General features: G+C 40.5%; 1 protein-coding gene across 7 annotated transcripts in view; it reads right to left on the bottom strand.

The window, feature by feature from the left end:
* Positions 1-18,178, bottom strand: part of KCNMA1 (potassium calcium-activated channel subfamily M alpha 1) — a 713,595-nt gene that overhangs the window by 158,000 nt on the left and 537,417 nt on the right. For all 7 annotated transcript variants that reach the window (XM_046653011.1, XM_046653014.1, XM_046653010.1 and 4 more), the window contains exon 15: positions 9,334-9,443. In XM_046653011.1, the coding sequence (XP_046508967.1) occupies positions 9,334-9,443 (110 nt within the window). The remainder of the gene's footprint in view (positions 1-9,333; positions 9,444-18,178) is intronic.

Below are 18,178 nucleotides of genomic sequence, written 5' to 3'. Positions count from 1 at the left end.
ATAGTGCCACAGCTGCAGATTTTCAGACTCAGGCTCCCAAGGTTGGCTGGGCCTGTCCTTCTTATACAGATGACCAACTGAGGTCAAAAGAGGGGAAAGAGACTTGCCCAAAGTCAAATGGCCTTTACGTAGAAAAACAAAAGTGGAAATCAAGCAACTTGTTCAAGGCTAAACAACTTTTATGTAGAAATGTCAAAGTAGAAATCAAGTCTCAGTGCAGTGTGCTACACAGACGCTTCTCATCAAAGCAGAGGAAATGAAGTGGGGGCCAGAAGCCCAAAAAGCAGACTTGCTCTATTTGCTCAGTGCAGTGTTTTTAAAAAACTGGAATTAGATACCAACAGGTGATTTCATATAAAAATTAGCTTTTCAGCTTTCCTTGATAAATCAGATATGGCCACCCTGGAGCCACATTTTGTATGGCTAAAAGGGACCAGAGCTTCGAAGCACTTAACCCTCTGAATGGGACATGTGCTCTCCAATGAGCCACAGTCCCCACCGCTCCCTGTGTCTCAGATCTCCTCTCTCTTCCACTCTTTGTTGCTAATGGCCTGCCCCCTACAGGCATCTAAGCTTTTAATCTCTGCTGTAATGAGTATCGTCTGGAAGTTTGCAAAATACAAATCTTGAGTAAGTTACAATTTACATTGGAAACACAACTATGTCTCCCCCTGTTAAAATGACAGTTTTTTGTTAGATTCTGCCACAAAGAGTTGCCAACGTCAGGGTCCTGGGCTTAAGGCTGCAGCAGAGGTGCAGCCTCTGTTGAGGTGCCAGTGGAGAAGAGCAGATCAAGGCAAGTAAACAGGAGACTGGGTGTTGGATTTGTGGTCATCACTTGTTTACTCATCTCTCTGCCCTCAAGACTGAGCTGCTTCAGTGCAAGACATGGCTTTGTCTCCCTGGTATTTTGCAAAGAGCAGAGAGTAAGCTTTGACTAAATGCTGATTAAATACATGTATGAAAGACTGGGGAGCAGAACGTCATGAGTTGCTGGAATGACACAGAGGAGATAAAGTGGTAAACTAGGAAAGGCTAGTTTAGGCAGAGAAGGCTTGGAAGTGGCTACAGAATCCTGAAACAAGATGCTTCTTAACTTGTCTTGCTCCTTAGAAGCAGACAGATTGGAAAAGAAGGCCGTAGAAGGAAGTAACAGTGACATGCTCTGGGGATCTAATTTTTGCCTTCAATCCACTATGCCATGATGTAAGTACAATTCTAAAATATAGACAGCAATTTCTCCTTGGGACTGTCTACAGATCCTGTTCCAAGGGGTTCATTCTCAGGAATGGGCCTTCAGACTACCTGGAACTGATGTCCTGAGATTACATATTTACTTGCATTATTCAATATCATTTTTTTGGTGAAGCAAAATGGGCTTTGCTCAACCAAGCTCTATAGTCATTCTATGGCTTTACTCAGTCTATGGTGTTTTAACACATACAGGACTAGGGTAGGTGAGAAAAAAGGCTTAGGGTGAGGTAGGGTATTAGAAAGAAGCAAGAAAGCTTTCACAATGTGATAAACAGGAAGAAATTAGCCTTAAGATAGCCAGAATTTATCTCTTGGTTTCTAAAATAAAATGTCTCAATATGTCCAATGCAGAAAGTTGTCACCGGTTGCAAAAATAATTACAGGGGAATAGAAATGCCTTCTTTAAAAAAAAAAAATGCCACGTCACAAAATGGTCTTAAACCAGCAATCTGCAATAAAACTGTTGTAATAAAAAGTTAGATTGCTTTCTTGATAATTATTAAGTAGAGGTCTACCAAATTTGACAACGACATTATACAAAGCCTTCTTTTTTTTACTGCCAACATCATCTGTTAACTACAGTAGTTTCAACCCAGATGTTCCTGAACAAAGGCTCTTAAGAATTAGAGTCCAACTGTTTCTACCTACCCGGAGGGAAATAAAATGTTCTTGCCATTAAATCAGTCCCCTTGACTAGAAAGATTGCTTGCTAGTGTGAATTAAGCATAGAAACTTGCGGTAAGGATTGCACCTTCTAATGTGCTCAGGAAGAGTACGCAAAGACGTGGTTTGGGGCTGCTGAAGATGGCTCCCCCAGGAGCGAGCTGGGCGAGGACAAAAGAGGCAGCTCTCACTGTGCCCTCCAAACCCAATTCCACCCAGAAGCACAGGCTCCTCTTCAGTTATCCAGAGGGACCCTGGGAATGTCAGGCTGACACATGCAATCAGAGTAGATGCAGATGGAAATCCTGGACATTGGGAAACCAGATCTTTAGGATCTAGGGGCTAGAATGAAAAAGACTTACATATAAAAGCTTTGATTTAAATGATAGGCTCTTGAAATGGAAACATCTAGCTAAAGAAAATTTGAAACGGTGTGATTTGTAAAACTCAGAACCAAGAAAACAGAAGTGATTTAAAATGATGTTTAGACTCCATTTCCAAATGACTTTGATAGAGGTGGAATGGGAAGCTTTGGAACACCCCCACCCTCAAACACACACACACACACACACACTCACCTTATCTCCACTAGCACACCTATGACACTTGAATTTAAAAATAATTACATTCTTTGATACAGACAATTAGAATTTTCCTAAAATGTGAATAAATGCACTTTTAGAAGGCTTTGCTATTATTATTAATCAGAAACATAACATGTAAACTGTGTGTTTGTTATGCATACCCAGCATCAAGTCAAGCCCCTAGCATTCATCCCATTTCCAATTGGACTGCATCCCTGACCCCTCCTGTAGAGACTTCTAGACCTGCCATTGCCTCTGTAGCCTTTGATAAAGGGTTTTAATGGATTAAAGGTGATAATAGATTTTGGTTTGTTCACTAGCATGTAGAAGGGTAATTGGTCCTTTTCTGGGTCCCTGCAGCAGAAATAATCATATATACTGTATTACTGTTTTCCTATATGCTCAGCCCTATGTATAAGACCCCCAAAATAATTGGATGAATAGGGCTAGTTTTTTGAGGAAAAATATTTTTTAAATATGAGACTTGAGCCTCTCCACAAATTCTCATAAAATGCTCATTTCTGCAGCCTGGCTAAATAAATCGATCATATAATATTCGGGTCTGCCAGTTTCTTTATGCTCCATGTTCAAATTCAAATGTCTTTCTCTAAAAACTAATGATTTCACAGAACTCAAGTTAAACTAGCTGTAGCTTTCATTGGGCAGGAGACCCAGCTTTCTCTAGGTAGCTAGTCTTAAGTTTTGCTTTCTCAAGTGGCTTCACTAGAAAGACCTGTCCATGAAAACAACAAAGGATGAGAGCATGATTTTCTGAATGTTTAGGGGCCCTGAATGCAGGTGGATGAGAGGATAGAGAACCGCCCTCCACCAGGCCCCACACTCTTAAGCCAGCACAAGAGCATCCACACTTCCATCTGGGCTTGAGGGCAGAACTCCTGCCCTTTAGCACAGCAAAGATCTGATCAGAGTTCCCCAAGTTACCCAGGCATTAAATACTCCACATCAAATCTGAATTTTAACTGCTCCATCATCTGCAGGGGACAAAGAGGGACACCTTATTTTAAATACATCCTTTGTCCTAATCCCCTCTGAGTTGTAAAACCTGATACAATTAAGATTTTATATTTTGCAGGTGATGACTGACTGGCTAATGCGCTCACTGTGAGATTCAGAACCTGGAACATAGTGTTCTTGCTCTTAGAGTAGCCCAACCTCTGAACCTGTGGTTTCCTTCAGTTCCTCCTTCCCTCGCTCCCTCCCTCCTCTCCCCTCTGCCTTCACTTTCTTACCTTGAGGCAGCGGGGTGCATCCTCACCTTTTCTAGCTCTCATCATAAAAACACTATCGCTGTTTCCCCCTGAAAACATCACATGTCAAAAGAAATCTGATTTTTCTTCTTCTCTCATCTAAAGGGGAAACCAATTGGCTGTTATTGGAAAATCTCAAAGAGACATGGGTGTTAAGATGGTTCTGTTTGGTACTGTGTACTCCCAGCCTCCTGATTCCCTACCACTTAGAATTCCCTTTTCCCTCTTTAGTTCCTCTCTGAATCCAACTGCCTTACAAGGCACAGCTCAAATGTCATTTCTTCCAAGAACCCTCTCCTGGTCACCTCCAGCCTACAGGGAGCTCTCTCTCCCTGTAACTCTTAGCATCCGTCCTCCAGTTGTATATATTCATCAAACACTTATCAATGGGTGTTTAGCTCTCCCTGAGGATGGGTATTATGTTCCTTGGCCAGACTGCAAACTCTCAGAAGGCAGCTGCTGTAGGGAAACAGATCCTTTACCTGGCATTCACAAGTACTGGTATTAATCTTTTAATGTGCATATATTTGACCAAATCTAATTGCAGGTTCCTCTAGGGATGGCACCATGCCTGGCATACTGGCACACATATACCAAGTTCATTAAATATCTAATTGATTGACTGGCTGGTAACTGATGGCAGAATTTTCTAAAAGGTAAGAGTAAATATAACCTGGAATGCCACAATGTATTTCTTTCTTTCTCAATGCTTACATTATATTCCATGGGACAAGATAGAGAGGGGGTGGGAGGAAGAGAGGTAGGAGAGTGGAAAAGGATATTAACTACTACTGAGAGATAAGTAACATCATTCTTGTTTCAGAAATGAGGAAACTGGAGGGCAGCTGGTACCTAGCAAAGGAAGGAGGTATGCAGAAATCAAATACCTTGTCCCAAATCACATATCCAGCAAGTGGCTGATCTAGGGGTTTGACCCCAGGCCTTTGTGACTCCATAGCTCATACTCCATGACATCACACAGCATCTTATTATTGGAACTGCTCATAGTGTCAAACATGGCCTCATACCCCAGCCCCTCACTTCTGCCAGGTGTGAGCTAGCCATCTGCACCCTCCACAGTTGCCTGCTGAGGAAGGAAAGGAGTGGGAGGAAAAAGGAAGCAGGTAGTTTTCTGGTGTTCAGAGAACAATGGGTGGCACTCTCTCCTTCATATCCCAAAGCTCCTTGCCTTGATCTTACAGCCACACAGACCCAGGGGTAAGCCAGCCATGCAAAACCCAGGGGAGATGCTCAGGAGTTGCTGGAGCTTAAAGGGGCATCCTGGGGAAGGTCCAGAACATGTCTACCATGATCTCCAACAAGGCCAAGAGGCATCTTTGAGGGTTGCATCCTGAACTGCCCTTGTTTCCTCTGTACTTCTTTGCATTTTAGCACTTATCAGTTCTCCCACCCTTAAAGTGTTGTTACTATCCTTAGTGAAAACCTGGTGGAGAGCATTAAGGGGCTCAGTGCCCCCAGATCCTTTCTCTATACTGAATTGGATGAGGTCTGGGGAGTAGGGAGAGCAGTCAGAGGTTTACTTGGCATGGTAGAGTGCAGATTTATTCCTGGAGATTGTAGAATAGCCTAAGTGAAGAAGGAATGATGGCGAGCAAGCTCACACAAAGGCTCCAATCGCAAAAACATTAGCTTGCAAGATGTGGCCCACCTACGATTCTATGACTTGGCTACAATCAAAGAAAAACATTCCAGTCACTGAGCCCAAAGTGGGGAATAAGAAGAGGTTATTCCAGCCTGTGGTGTGGAGAGATGGAGTCAGTTGGGGCTCCCAGTCATCAGACTTTGAATCAGAATCACCCGACTTGCATGTAAAAGATTCAGATTTTTTAGAACTTATCCCATACGTTAAAATCTGGAAATGGTGCCTAGAAACCTCTCCACTTAATAAGCTCCCTAGGAGTTTCTTAATTAGCCAGCCTCATCTAGCAGCTACTCCAAGCTGCTCCCAATTGCAAGAGGCCCCAGCATCGAAATCCTGGTTCTATAACTTGTCGGCTAGGTGGCTTTGGAAGGGGCACCAACGTCCTCTGAGTCACAGCGTCCTCATTTATAAACAGAGACAGTGATATTAATATAAACCTTACAGGATTGTTGTGAGGATTAAATGAGAAAACATAAATGAAATATTTAGAAATGATATTGCATTTTGCCTAAATTAGTTACTGTTTTTGGAACAAAGCTGCATCTTCTAGTGATATACATGGTGAAGCCAAAAGGCTGGTGCAGAGAAGTCAAAATGTATAACTGGCATGAGTCTCACCTGGACAGGAGAGCATCTCTCTGCTTGAAATTTTTAAAAAGCTTGCCTCAGGGTGTCTTTGGCCCCTCTTGCCTCTCTTCCTCCCCCATTCTGTTCTCTTTGGAAACAACTTCAAATTTCACCCCTTTCTCCTTCCCCTTTATCTTTTCATAGAATGACTCTCCCAGCTTCTGAGAAAACGCCAACCTCTCCCGTGTGATGACTCCACTCTTCAAGGGGGCTCTGCCAGCTCAGGGCAAGAGCAAATTTATTTCTTTTCATGCTTTAAGACGTTATTGGCTGCATATTGTTTTAATGCAGCACGTAATTACAGAAACTGCTCTGAAAATCTGTATATTTTATCTGTGCTTTATTATACCCAGAATAATCCCCAATTCTTTTTCTTCTACATGAACCAGCTTAAAATATATTTTGGCGTCCTTTATGTCATCTTGAAATTGAATAGCCAATTCTTACTGTAATGAAAATACTTCTGCACCAGCCTGGTGATATACAACACTACACTCTAATTACGGCTGTGCTTTAATTAACCTGAATTGAAGAGTGTTATCATTAAACTGCTGGTAACTTTGAGTTATGGCTTTTCTTTAATTTAAAGTAGAAAGCACAGATAATTAAGCCTCCAGATAATCAAATGCTTGAGGAGAGCTTCAATGTTTTGGGAGGTTCCTAAATCTCATTAAATGTCCTTTCTTTATTGATTATTTCTACCTCTGCTGTATCATTGTGTTAAACGAATAATAGCACTAAGTTGAACACATTCTCACTCACATCAGAAGTTTCTTTGTATTGCAGACGCTGTACTGAACAAATACTAAATTCTCTGACAAGAAGGTGTGTCTGAGGCATTTTCTCCTCCTTGGCGACTGTTCTAAACTTGGAAATCTATCAAGGGAAATATTTTCAGCAGCCACTAGTGTCCAGCACTTTAGCTGGCTCCAAAGGACAGTGAAGTTTCACACCACACAGTGGGTCAGAGTTGGCAAACTGACAGGTCTACAGGGCCAGGCCTGGGATGTAAATGCAAATTTGGTCTGGTTTAAGACATCAGGGAGGGGAAGGCCTACACTAAACCCTTTCTTACAGCAGACTGGAGCCAGTGAGCATTTGGCAGAAATGCAACTCCTGTGTTGGCTCCTCAGATTTTCAAGAGAGGCCAGAAATCCAGTTTTTATGTGAAATACAACTCTTTTGAAATATTGGCAACTAACTTTTAGGAAATTAAATACTGTATAGGGCAAAAACATGAGTCAAATTTACCCTGTAGGTATCACAGTTGCAGCCCCTAGGGGTAGCAGTCCTAATCCTCTAGGTTAACACTCTTAAGCTTGGTTCCAAGGAGCAGAGTAAGAGAAGCAGTGGGAGAGTCCCGAGGGAAAACTTATGTTAGACATAAACACCGGTCAAGCCAGGGAAAATCAACAGCCAAGGAAGGGGGCTTCGCATGCTCCCCTGCTAATGCCCCCAATGCCAGAGGACATCTCCAGGCCCCGGCAGCTCTGCTGTGTGCTCAGACTATCCCTGCCTTAGCTATAGGGGGCCTCGATTGCCTTTTTATAAAGCCAGCTTCTATTGTAAGTCCTGAATTCTCCTGGGCTTTCTATCCTAGGCAGGCCAAGCTCCAAGGTGGAAATGATCCCCTGGGACAGCTTCAGTGTTCCAGGACCCAATGTCTCTGAATGGTTAACTTCTTTGTGTGGCAGAAAGAGAAATAGCTCTCAAATAAAGGAACACGTGGGAGTTCCAACAGGGCATCCATTTTCAGAAAATAACTCCTTCCGAATCAATTACCTATTCACTTTTCCAGTGCATTGAGCATTTAGACTTTCCCTTAGAGACAGGGTGGGAAATGTCAGTAAACAGCCAAACCATTTTGGACTGCTTCAGGTCTGGGCCAGGGACGGAGAGAGTGCGCCTGCTGTGCTCACTGACAGGAGGCTCCAGGCAAACACCAGACTCCTAGGCACTCTGTCCCCTCTCCACTGCACACCGACAGGAATCCGTGAGACAGAGGAGCCCGAGAGCCCCCAGGACTAGCCTCTTCAGATCTCCCTTTCCAGAAGGCAGGTTTGGTGTGTAGACAGGCAGACAGCACAAGAGAGCAGCTTTGCTTCCTCAGCCCAATGGGTTCCCAGATTCCCATTTCTTCCTAGTTTTTATCAGTGAGACTGAGCTTATCAAATCCTTTGCTAAGGTGTTGGTAATCAGGCTTAATGTTTCAGCATTCCCAGGAAAATTGTGTTTTCACAGGGGACAGAGCCCCTGTTTGACTTAAACCCAACATCTGAGATTCTAAGTGGGGAATCGGAGGCAGTGTCATTAAGGAAGTTTCTTGGGGACCAAGACACCTGGAGCTTCTGAGATTATACCCCTTAGGTATTCCCTGTTCTACCTCGAGGGGCCATGACAGGCTGGGACTGGTCCTGCTTAGATCCATCCTGCTGAGCCAGTATAAGGACAAGTTAAGCCTTCTTCTTTTTTTTAGTGAAGAAGACTGGTCCTGAGCTAACATCAGTTGCCAATCTTCCTCTTTTTGCTTTAGGAAGATTGTTGCTGAGCTAACACCTGTGCCAATCTTCCTCTATTTTCTATGGGGGATGCTGCCCCAGCAAGGCTTGATGAGCGGTGTGTAGGTATGTGCCCAGGTTCTGAACCAGCAAACTCCAGGCCACCAAAGCGAAGTGGGCGAACTTAACCACTACGCCACTGGGCCAGCCTCAAGCCTTCTTGTTGTAACACGGTGGTTGTCCATGTTGGGCCAAATTGCTAAGGACTTTTCCAAGGCCTCCTTCTGTACATTTGGTTCCACATTTTCTCAGCAAATTGAGGACACACTTTGAACAGTGGCTTCTCTGATGTCTCTATGATCTGATTTAATTGAAAAAGAGATTAAAATCCCTTTCATCAAGGAGTTAGCAAGATTGGTTTGGCCTGGTAAAATCAGAAAGTCATGGGTTCATGCCACCCTTCACAAATGAGTCTCTGTCGCAGGAGAATAATTCAAGACAAGCAGGAAAACTGCAGTTCATAATTTCGTACAAATGATACGTCCAAGCCTGAGATTCTCAGGACTGGAGGGAAATGTAGGGCCAGCAGAAATCCCCAAGGCAGGGACCATGTAATGACCCACTTTCCCACTCATCGTACAAGGCTGAGCACACAGGATACCCTCAGTAACTGTTGAGTGCCCCAACTGTGCTGGGCAGAGGTGGGATGTCTGTCCTACAAGGGGCACATTAAATATCCCTGAGAGCCAAAGAGCGTATGGTTAATGGTCACTTACTCACAAACAGTAGGGAAGGACAGACCCACAAAGGCACTGGAGAGATATTCTGTGTACATTTCATTTGAGACTCCTTCCAAGTAGTACTTCTGCCACGTGTCTTCCTCAATCTAAAAGAGAACACAAGAGGAGGGTTTAAGATATGACAGTAGGATGGAAAAGGGAAACTTGAGTTATACCATTTAGTAAACAAATGAATGCACTGGTTATGTGATGGTGACCTTCTTTAGCAACCAGGCACACAATTACACAGCCCACATGAAGCTTTCCATGACCCTAAACTCATAGACTACAAGTATGTCCCCCCTAAGGCACCACCTCTTTTTAACCTGTGTGTTTCCCAAGGGTGTGGAGGCATGGGCGCTCACTCACAATGCTGGTGGGCAGGTAAATAGATACAATTTTTTGGAAAGAAATTTTACAATTGTTATCAAAATTTATAAAAGTACATAGTCTTTTACACAACAATTCCATTTTAAGCGTTCATAGCAAAGAAACAAGCAGACAAGTATAAAAGACATGTATAAGAATATCCCTTCTATTCATGCAAAATTGGAAATAACCACAAATGGTATGTTTATTCAATGGAATAGAGAAAAGCAATTAAAAATTATGATGAAAATGTGTACCTGTTCATATGGAAATTACGTAAAAAGGTACAGTACTAGTAGGTATAGTCTGATCCTATTCTTTTAAAACATACTATAATTACCTGAATGTTGGTAAAGCCATAGAAAAATCTAGAAAGCTTTATACCAAAATACTAATAGTCGTTATCTCTGAGATGTAAAATGACATTTTTTTCTCTATAGATTTCTTCATTGTTTGATATTACAGTGAAACAATACATCTATTTCTAGTTTGGAAAAAAAATAGTAGATTTTTCCAACTCCACCTTGAATATCACAAAAGGTAAAATATAGTTTCAGAGTTATCTTACCCCAAATATCATTAAAATGCTTTTTTTTTTCTAATCAATTAAGTTCAACTGGTTTTCCCAACACTCTTCTTCCTGGTAGTCATTTCTGGAAGGATTTTACATTAGAATCAATCTTTAAAAATTAAAAAGTGAGGGGGCCAGCCCGTGGTTGAGTGGTTAAGTTCACACACTCCACCTGGGCAGCCCAGGGTTTGCCAATTTGGATCCTGGGTGCCGACCTACACACTGCTCACTAAGCCATGATGTGGCAGCATCCCACATAGAAGAAATAAAATAACCTACAACTAGGATATACAACTACTGGGGCTTTGGGGAGAAAAAAAAAAGAAGAAGACTTGGCAACAGATGTTAGCTCAGGGCCAATCATCTTCACCAAAAAATAAAAAGAAAGAAAGAAAGAAAAAAGGAAGAAGAAGTTTCTTCTCCACAAAACAAGAAAAAAAAAGAATTCACCAATGACAGGAAATTTCAAATAACATTAGAAAAAAATTATAAAGTGAATAAGAACAAGAATGCTGATGATCTCAGGTATTCCCAAGACAGGCGGGCAGGCTGTGTGGTCCTGGGGTTTCTGCAAGCTGCTGCCTCCCACGTTCACCTCTACTGAGGTTAGCGAGAAGATGATAGGCAGTTTCCCAGCCAAGAGAAAGTGTCTCTTTACAATTTTTTGTGCTGATATTGAATTAAAAGTCATCTTGCCTGTGGCTCAATAGCCAATGAGGGGAAATGCAACGTGTGAAGTTGAGAGAGTTGGAAACACTGGGAAATGCACACCTACCATCTACTTGGTGACATTCTGCAATACAAAAGCCAGGAATAATTTAGAAATAAATTGAATGCTCCCTGCTTCTATGCTATTTGTCTGCTTTGTGCTCAGTCTGGGGGATTAGATTATGTGGGTTAACTTCGTTAGCTTGAGCTGCTTCTAACCTACTCCCACCCGTTAGACATTAGCTATGCACTGCTGCTGGGTATGGGTTGTTTATCTACAAATTGGTCTTCCCCAGAGTGCGGTATTTAAAAAAAAAGGCACTCAACCATTTCTATTGTTAAACTGTATGATTTTAAAAATTAACTGCAATGTGTTTAGCTAAGCACAAACTTCTTAATTTCCTTGAATCATAAGATGTCAACTTTTTTCAAATAAAAGATATTCTTGACTTTATAAGCAAAAGTCATTAATTCTAACTAATTTGAAAAAATCCTAGTCTACATTAGTAAATAACTGAAAATATTTGTTTTACCAGTGAATAGGATACTATATGAGCAACCGCCAATTATAAATCCTTATAGTAGATATTTATGGGCAAGTAGTATTCTTGAAGTGGAAGAATTTAGCCTATTCTTTTAGCAAAGACATTCTTTTTATAATGTGTTATTTAAATATTACACTTGATTTTCAAAAATAATGAAAATATGAACCTTTATCTCCATTATTATTGATTTTGGTGGTATTCCTCAATTAATATGGTTCTTTTAGTTATGGTCATATTTTCATGTCTCTATGTGCTAATGGAATTACTCTTTAGATCAAATTTTATTAATTACTAAAGTTAATCATTAAACTTTTTAAGTAGAAACAGATTTTTTGTAGGATAACAATATTATTCATGTTCATTTTGAATTAGCAAAAATTGTTTCATTCATTCATTCATTCATTCAGCAAATACTTATACTCATTCAGCAAATACTTCTGTATCTTAGGACCTGTTCTAATTACCAATTAAATCTTATTTAAACTGGTATTTATTTTCCCATATTTTTCTCTTTGCCAGAAAAAGCACCAGCCAGACATATCTGGCTAAGATATATCTGACTAGATATATGTGACTTTCACTGATTTTTCCCATATTTCTTTTTCTGCAAGTTTGCCTTTGAGGCTGATCTGAAATGCTTGAGGACTGAAAGTCAACAAACTGGAAAAAATATACAGAACTTTTCTAGAAAGCCAAATTCCTCTTCACATCCATATGCAGATTCCCAGTTGGTGTCTACAGTGCTAGATACAGTAGCACTGAATGCGCTGTATACATGCTGAGGAGTTTAAATTCAGCAGCAGAACCCTTTAAGATTTCCACATCTTTAACAGTATTTCTGAAGAAAACACTTAAAAATGGTTAAGATGTTAAATTTTATGTTACATGTATTTTACCACAATCAAAAAAAATCTTTAAACCCATATCTATAACAGAAGAATCAATAATCATAATTGCACTGAAACTCTTTAATCCGTAAGGTCAAGAATGACAAGTTGTAATAGAACAAGCATAGGAACAGGCCGTCACACCAGGAGAGTCAGGGAGCGGACAGCCAGCCTTCTGACACTGGAGGACGTCACAAACTTAGGCAACAGGCCGTCAACCTTCATCCCAAGGCGAGTGCTTAAATGATCACTTCCTGTCAAGGTTTACCCTTCTAAATTTCAACCTTGACAACTTTGACTGACTTTGGAAAAGCAAAAACAAAAGTGCACCTTTCTCACTTTTACCTTTGTCCGCAGTAATGAAATGCATTCTTAGGAAAGGAAAAATAAGTGTAAAATATGTTGAGTTTAAAACATTTGTGCCTTAACATGGAGAAAATGACAGTAAACAAAGAGATCTAGAGAGGGTGGAGCAAGTTGTTGTCATTATGACTGCTCTTTAACAGATGATAAAACAGAGGCACAGAGAGGTTAGGTAACCCACTGAAGGTCACAAAGCCACTTAGCGGTACAGACAGGATCCAGAGTTCACGTTCTTTACCACCCACCATAATACCTCTTGCTAGAGATGACAAGGTAAATATATAGGGTAGTGGTGTGCTAGGATTTTAGCGGGCAGCGAGGGTTTGCTGTATATAAGTACCTAAGGGGAAAATATCAGAACAGAAGCCCCTCAATGACTCAAAATCTTAAACCCTGGAGCCCATGACTTTGTAAGAGTTCACTGAGAAGTAATACGGATTTTGAGTAGAGCTGAAAGGAGAGTTCAGGCTCCCTCTCAGAGCATGACAGCATCATTCCTATCCTATGAAATGGAACCATCCAAGCCTACAACTTCTTTCCTAAAATAGTACATGCTGTTCTCCACATTTGTGTTGTCAACGTATTTTTAGCTGTAATGCAAATACACACATCCCAGCAGAAAAATGAAAGAATGGGACCAAAATGACTTAGGGAAAGGCGCCAAAATTAATTTGCCAGCCATTCAACAATCAGTCAAAGGCGAAGCATTTCCTGAGGCAGCAATTTCTCCCTTGGCTGTCAGATCAAACTCCGGCTGCTTTAGAAGAGCGTCCAGCAAAGATGTGCAGGTGGTGTGCTGTAAGTCCTTATTCATCAAATACTCACAGAACCTTCAGTGCGAAAAGAGAATTGAGCCATTGGGCTAGCTCGTTTACACTTCTCATGGTCTTATTTATCTACCTTTCATTATCTAATTTTTCAACCAGTCTAGTTCAACCCCCAAAGTAAATGGTTCATACCAATCCATCAAAGACTCCTTCCAACCAGAAACATCAGCTTTGGCTCCCAGGAAAGTAACACCTTCTTGATCCCAGATTCTGCATGTGTTACTAGTGGTAGGTTGATAACGACACCCTTTATTTTTTATGCTTTCTCTGATTAGAGTGAAACTGTGTTTCTCTAATGCTAACAGCCCTGTGAATGTAAAAAATCAACCATCTTGGCTGGGATATGTTACAACCACCATCTTCTGTTCCCAGCAAAGAGTCTGAATAACTGTATTGATTACAGCCAAATAATTTCGCAAAAGTCCATCCCTACCTCTGGAGTCATGTAAATAATTCCAAAGATTAGCATATAACAATCCTTATTCAATTGAAAACAAGCACACTGTTTTAATCAAAATATATGTCATATTATGCACATGAAAAATAATGAACTAAAAGGAAATTATAAAAACCAATAACCATTATGCTAATAGCTGCAATAAGAAAAGGTGAGTTGTGATATACACACTAACATTGTCCCAAACTGGTAGTAAGAGGCTACTGTATTATCAGGTATTTATTGCATTTACTAATTTTTAAAAACGTATCCAAATTCTCAGTTAACATGCTTCTTCTAAAGAACGCACGGTTTTATATCATAAAACTGCTTAATAAGAATTAATTGGCCACATCTGAATGAACATTTGTACATATAAATTACACAGTACATTGTCACTATCCTTTATAATGTGACAGTCTAAAACAGAATGCAGTGACATGAACTGATCAACATACCTCAGATCCCATAAAAACATTAAATATGTTCCTACAAAAAAGACAGAATACCCACAGGAAGTGTCGAGCCCTTGACTACAATAATAAACACGGAATCAGCATTTATGGGCTCTAGGTTGAAGAGCGTAGAGGCTGGTTACTAAAATGTATGGGGTCATTTATCCCCATTTCTCAATCGCATGGGGAAAATCTGATTTAATGTCGCATCTAATTGTTTCTTGCTGGAAAGAACAATGTTAAGGACAATTGAGTATAATTGGGCTTCCTGGACTCTCTCCCCCTTTATCTCCCTCTATGGTCCAGTGCTAACAAACTTGCCCAATGGCATGTGGCTATCTCTTCCTCCCTCCCTTTCTCACCTCAACATTATTCAGTTTAGTTACAAATCCTAAAATCAATTCACGGAATTCAAAAACGAAGCGCCTGCATCTTGTTTGTGTAAGTCCTCACAGGTGCCAGAACAGAGAATGTCTCACTGCACAGATTTCCAGGGGTGGAGCAAACTGGTGATAAAGTTAGTTGAAACCAAGGGAGGAGACAGAAAAGACGGGGAACAAATGGTGATTTGCACCTTTTCAGAATATATTTCTTCTCTGTGCCAAATTGCATATCAACACTGGACTTCTTGGATGTGGACTCAGGTCAGCTGCCCTTTCGGGAGCAGCAATGGATTTCAGGAGCTCCGTTACGATTTGGCATTCCACAATTATGGCCTATTTCAGATTGCATTTTCCAGAATGTGAGAATGGACGAAAGGATCTCAGACTTTTCCAAAGGCTTCAGGACAATGTCCATTAAAACAAATCAGTTGGGATTTGAGGGAATGCCAGATAACTGGTTGCTTCAGCTCTGAATGAATAAACAAACAACTCCAAAGATTAATTTTGGGTGGACTTGAGCCAAATCTCTTATTCCAGACTAGTGGGCTGCAGACTATCAAATGAGATTTCTTCCATCAGATTTCTTCCATTTCCATTATGAAAAAAAAAATTAGCCCACATGAGATGTACAAAGAGAGATTAACAGACCTGCAAAAGTGTTAGAATACGAGTCATTTTCCTCACTACTTTACCCCAAACCAGATTATTTCTGAAGAGACAGAGTGCCAGAGAAACCAAGGTTAAAGGAAGGATTAGCAGAAAGAGTGATAGGAGAACTTTTAAAAATAATTATTATTTAGAAATTATCTAAGAAAGTGTTGCCTATGTGGCAGGAAATTGGTATTTTTTTCAACACGTAGAAGGTTTTCTATCCTCTCCTTATTTTTCTCTCCAACATGGAAGAGGTATTTATGCTCAAGATGTCAGACCTTTCAAAAGATTGGCCTAGTCCCTACCTGTCCAAATAGGACTTCAGTTTTGCAATCTTGCTAATAGTTAAGAACATTCTCATTTGTGCTTCAAATAGTAAGGTCCTTAAAGTACCACTAAAAATAATTCTAATCTGGGCAGAGCAAGCAGGAAGTAAATGTCCTCAAGCAGACATCTGCCGAGCAATCCTCATGAGGACAATTCAGCCCCCAGCATGCAGAATTTTCTAGGACAGAGCTTCTCAGCCTATTGGAAGTGAAGGACCAGGGTTTCGTTTTTATTTCTAATATCCATTCTTTTGCAGGCTCAAACTTCTACAAAATCTAACAGAAATGAATTCCAAAAAGAGAAATAAAAAGACAAGACACACAAAGTATAAGTCTCAAATGTTTACCATCAGAGTCAACCAAGATAAAATTAATCTTTCAAATTGCTATAAAAGCGTCTAAGCACTTACTCTCATTGTCTGTACTTATCTCTTCATGGATAACTAACAAACAGTTCCTTGCAACTAACCACGGACTGAACTTGAAGTTGTGCTGGTCCCACTGTATTTTACAAACCTTACTTCCCACAATTAGCCCCAAGTTTCAGTAGATAAGAATTATCCTCAACTAAGATTTCCCAAAATAAGCTTGAGAGAACTTACTAACAGGTGTTATCTTGCACATAAGAGAGTAGAGAGGTGGTTTTATGGGTTATTTTGAAGGCAGAAAATTTTATCTGAATCTCTAGTGCCTGGAACAATGCACAGTACATAGTAGTGGCTCAATAATATTTATCGAAAGGAATAAGTAAATTTGGGAAGCACTGGATTTAACGAAGCCAAATTGGGGATTTTTTAGGGCGATGCTTAGAGCATTTAACATGTTAATATGAACTGTAAATTTCCAAGGGGGAAACATGGTACTTAGTCTCAGAATCCTGTATTTCCAGGAGCAGCTGCTCCAACATGGAGATGGACAATGTTAATCTAAAAACCTCCTCTCCCTTCCACTGCCTTATTCCCCTTGATTCTTCTGTAGAAACATATCTTTCTATGGCCATTTCCGGTTGTCAAAATCCAACTCTTCCTATAAAGTTCACATCATATGCCACTTCCTCGTGAGACCTTCCCTCATTTTCCCAACTTGATGTGTTCTGCCTTGCCTCACTGGGAACACTAATTGTGCCCACCTCCAGGAAGGTTGGGAGGGGTAAAGGAGATGATCAATATAGGATGCTGAGAACACAACCTGGCCCATAGTAAGCACCCAGTACATGTTAGTTATCGTTAGCTACCATCACAGCATCTGAGTCTTCTAGCCATCTGATGAGAACTACAATAAAGTGGAGTTTGGAACATGAGCCCCTCCCTTGATGTGCTCAACTTTGTATCTTCTAGAACAAGCAGGATATTACTTTATAAGGTAATTATAGTTATTAATAATTAATATTTGTTGAATTTAACTGAGCAAGACAAAACTGGAGAAGAGACACAAAGAAACAAACACAATTTCTCCAGGCATCTAATCGTAAGTGAGCATTGATAACTTCATAGCATTTAATGTCAGACCATGAAATGAACCAACTTCTGCCTGCAAATACTGAAAAACTCTGCTTTCTTGGGATCTAATAGGGAGCATATATAATTGGGTCATTTTTAAACTTCCCAGAAAACTTCTTATTATGAGCAATATTTTTCTGGAAGATGTTGTTATCACAGAACATCTTGGGCTACTTAGCAAGCAGCTTATGCTTTTCTAAATTCTAAATCCCATAACTTAGAAGCCTGCATTTGAAAGAAATAACTCTCAGAAACTAGTGTATCACCACCAATCTAACTGAAGTCCTTCCAACTACGAACTAGGAGTCCCATCACCAGCCCTGCGGAAAGGAGCCCCTTTTCTCCCTTGTTTCGTGACTCTCCTGTCTTCCCCATGAGACTTAGCCCTGTCTTCTGCTTATCTTCACTTTTTGGATTCCAATGTAGAGGTGAACAACAATTCAACAGGAAATAGACTGAGCACAGCAAAGGCTATATTTGGCAATTCCATCACTCCTAAATTCTAAAATTGAGGTCAGAAACAATGATTGGTTATCTATCTATCTATCTATCTACCTACCTATTTAGAACTGGCAGAAGAGGAAATGAGTTAGAAAGAAAAGTATTTGAATCAGCACAGGAATTATGAACTTGCTTTTGAGGAAATAAACCACTAGAAATTTGCCTATGCCTTTATAGAATCTTCAACATTTTAGACAGTTTAGTGAGAATCCCACCACATCCACTGATGTTAACACTCTGGATAATTTCTCACCAAGGGGTGTGTCTGAGGGCTTACTTAACAAACGTCCTTTCAAGCTCTGAGTCCAACATGTCCCAAAC

The sequence above is a fragment of the Equus quagga genome, chromosome 2 (genome assembly GCF_021613505.1).
Source record: "Equus quagga isolate Etosha38 chromosome 2, UCLA_HA_Equagga_1.0, whole genome shotgun sequence".
NCBI lineage: Eukaryota > Metazoa > Chordata > Mammalia > Perissodactyla > Equidae > Equus > Equus quagga.
This window is presented reverse-complemented; position numbering and strand designations above follow the sequence as displayed.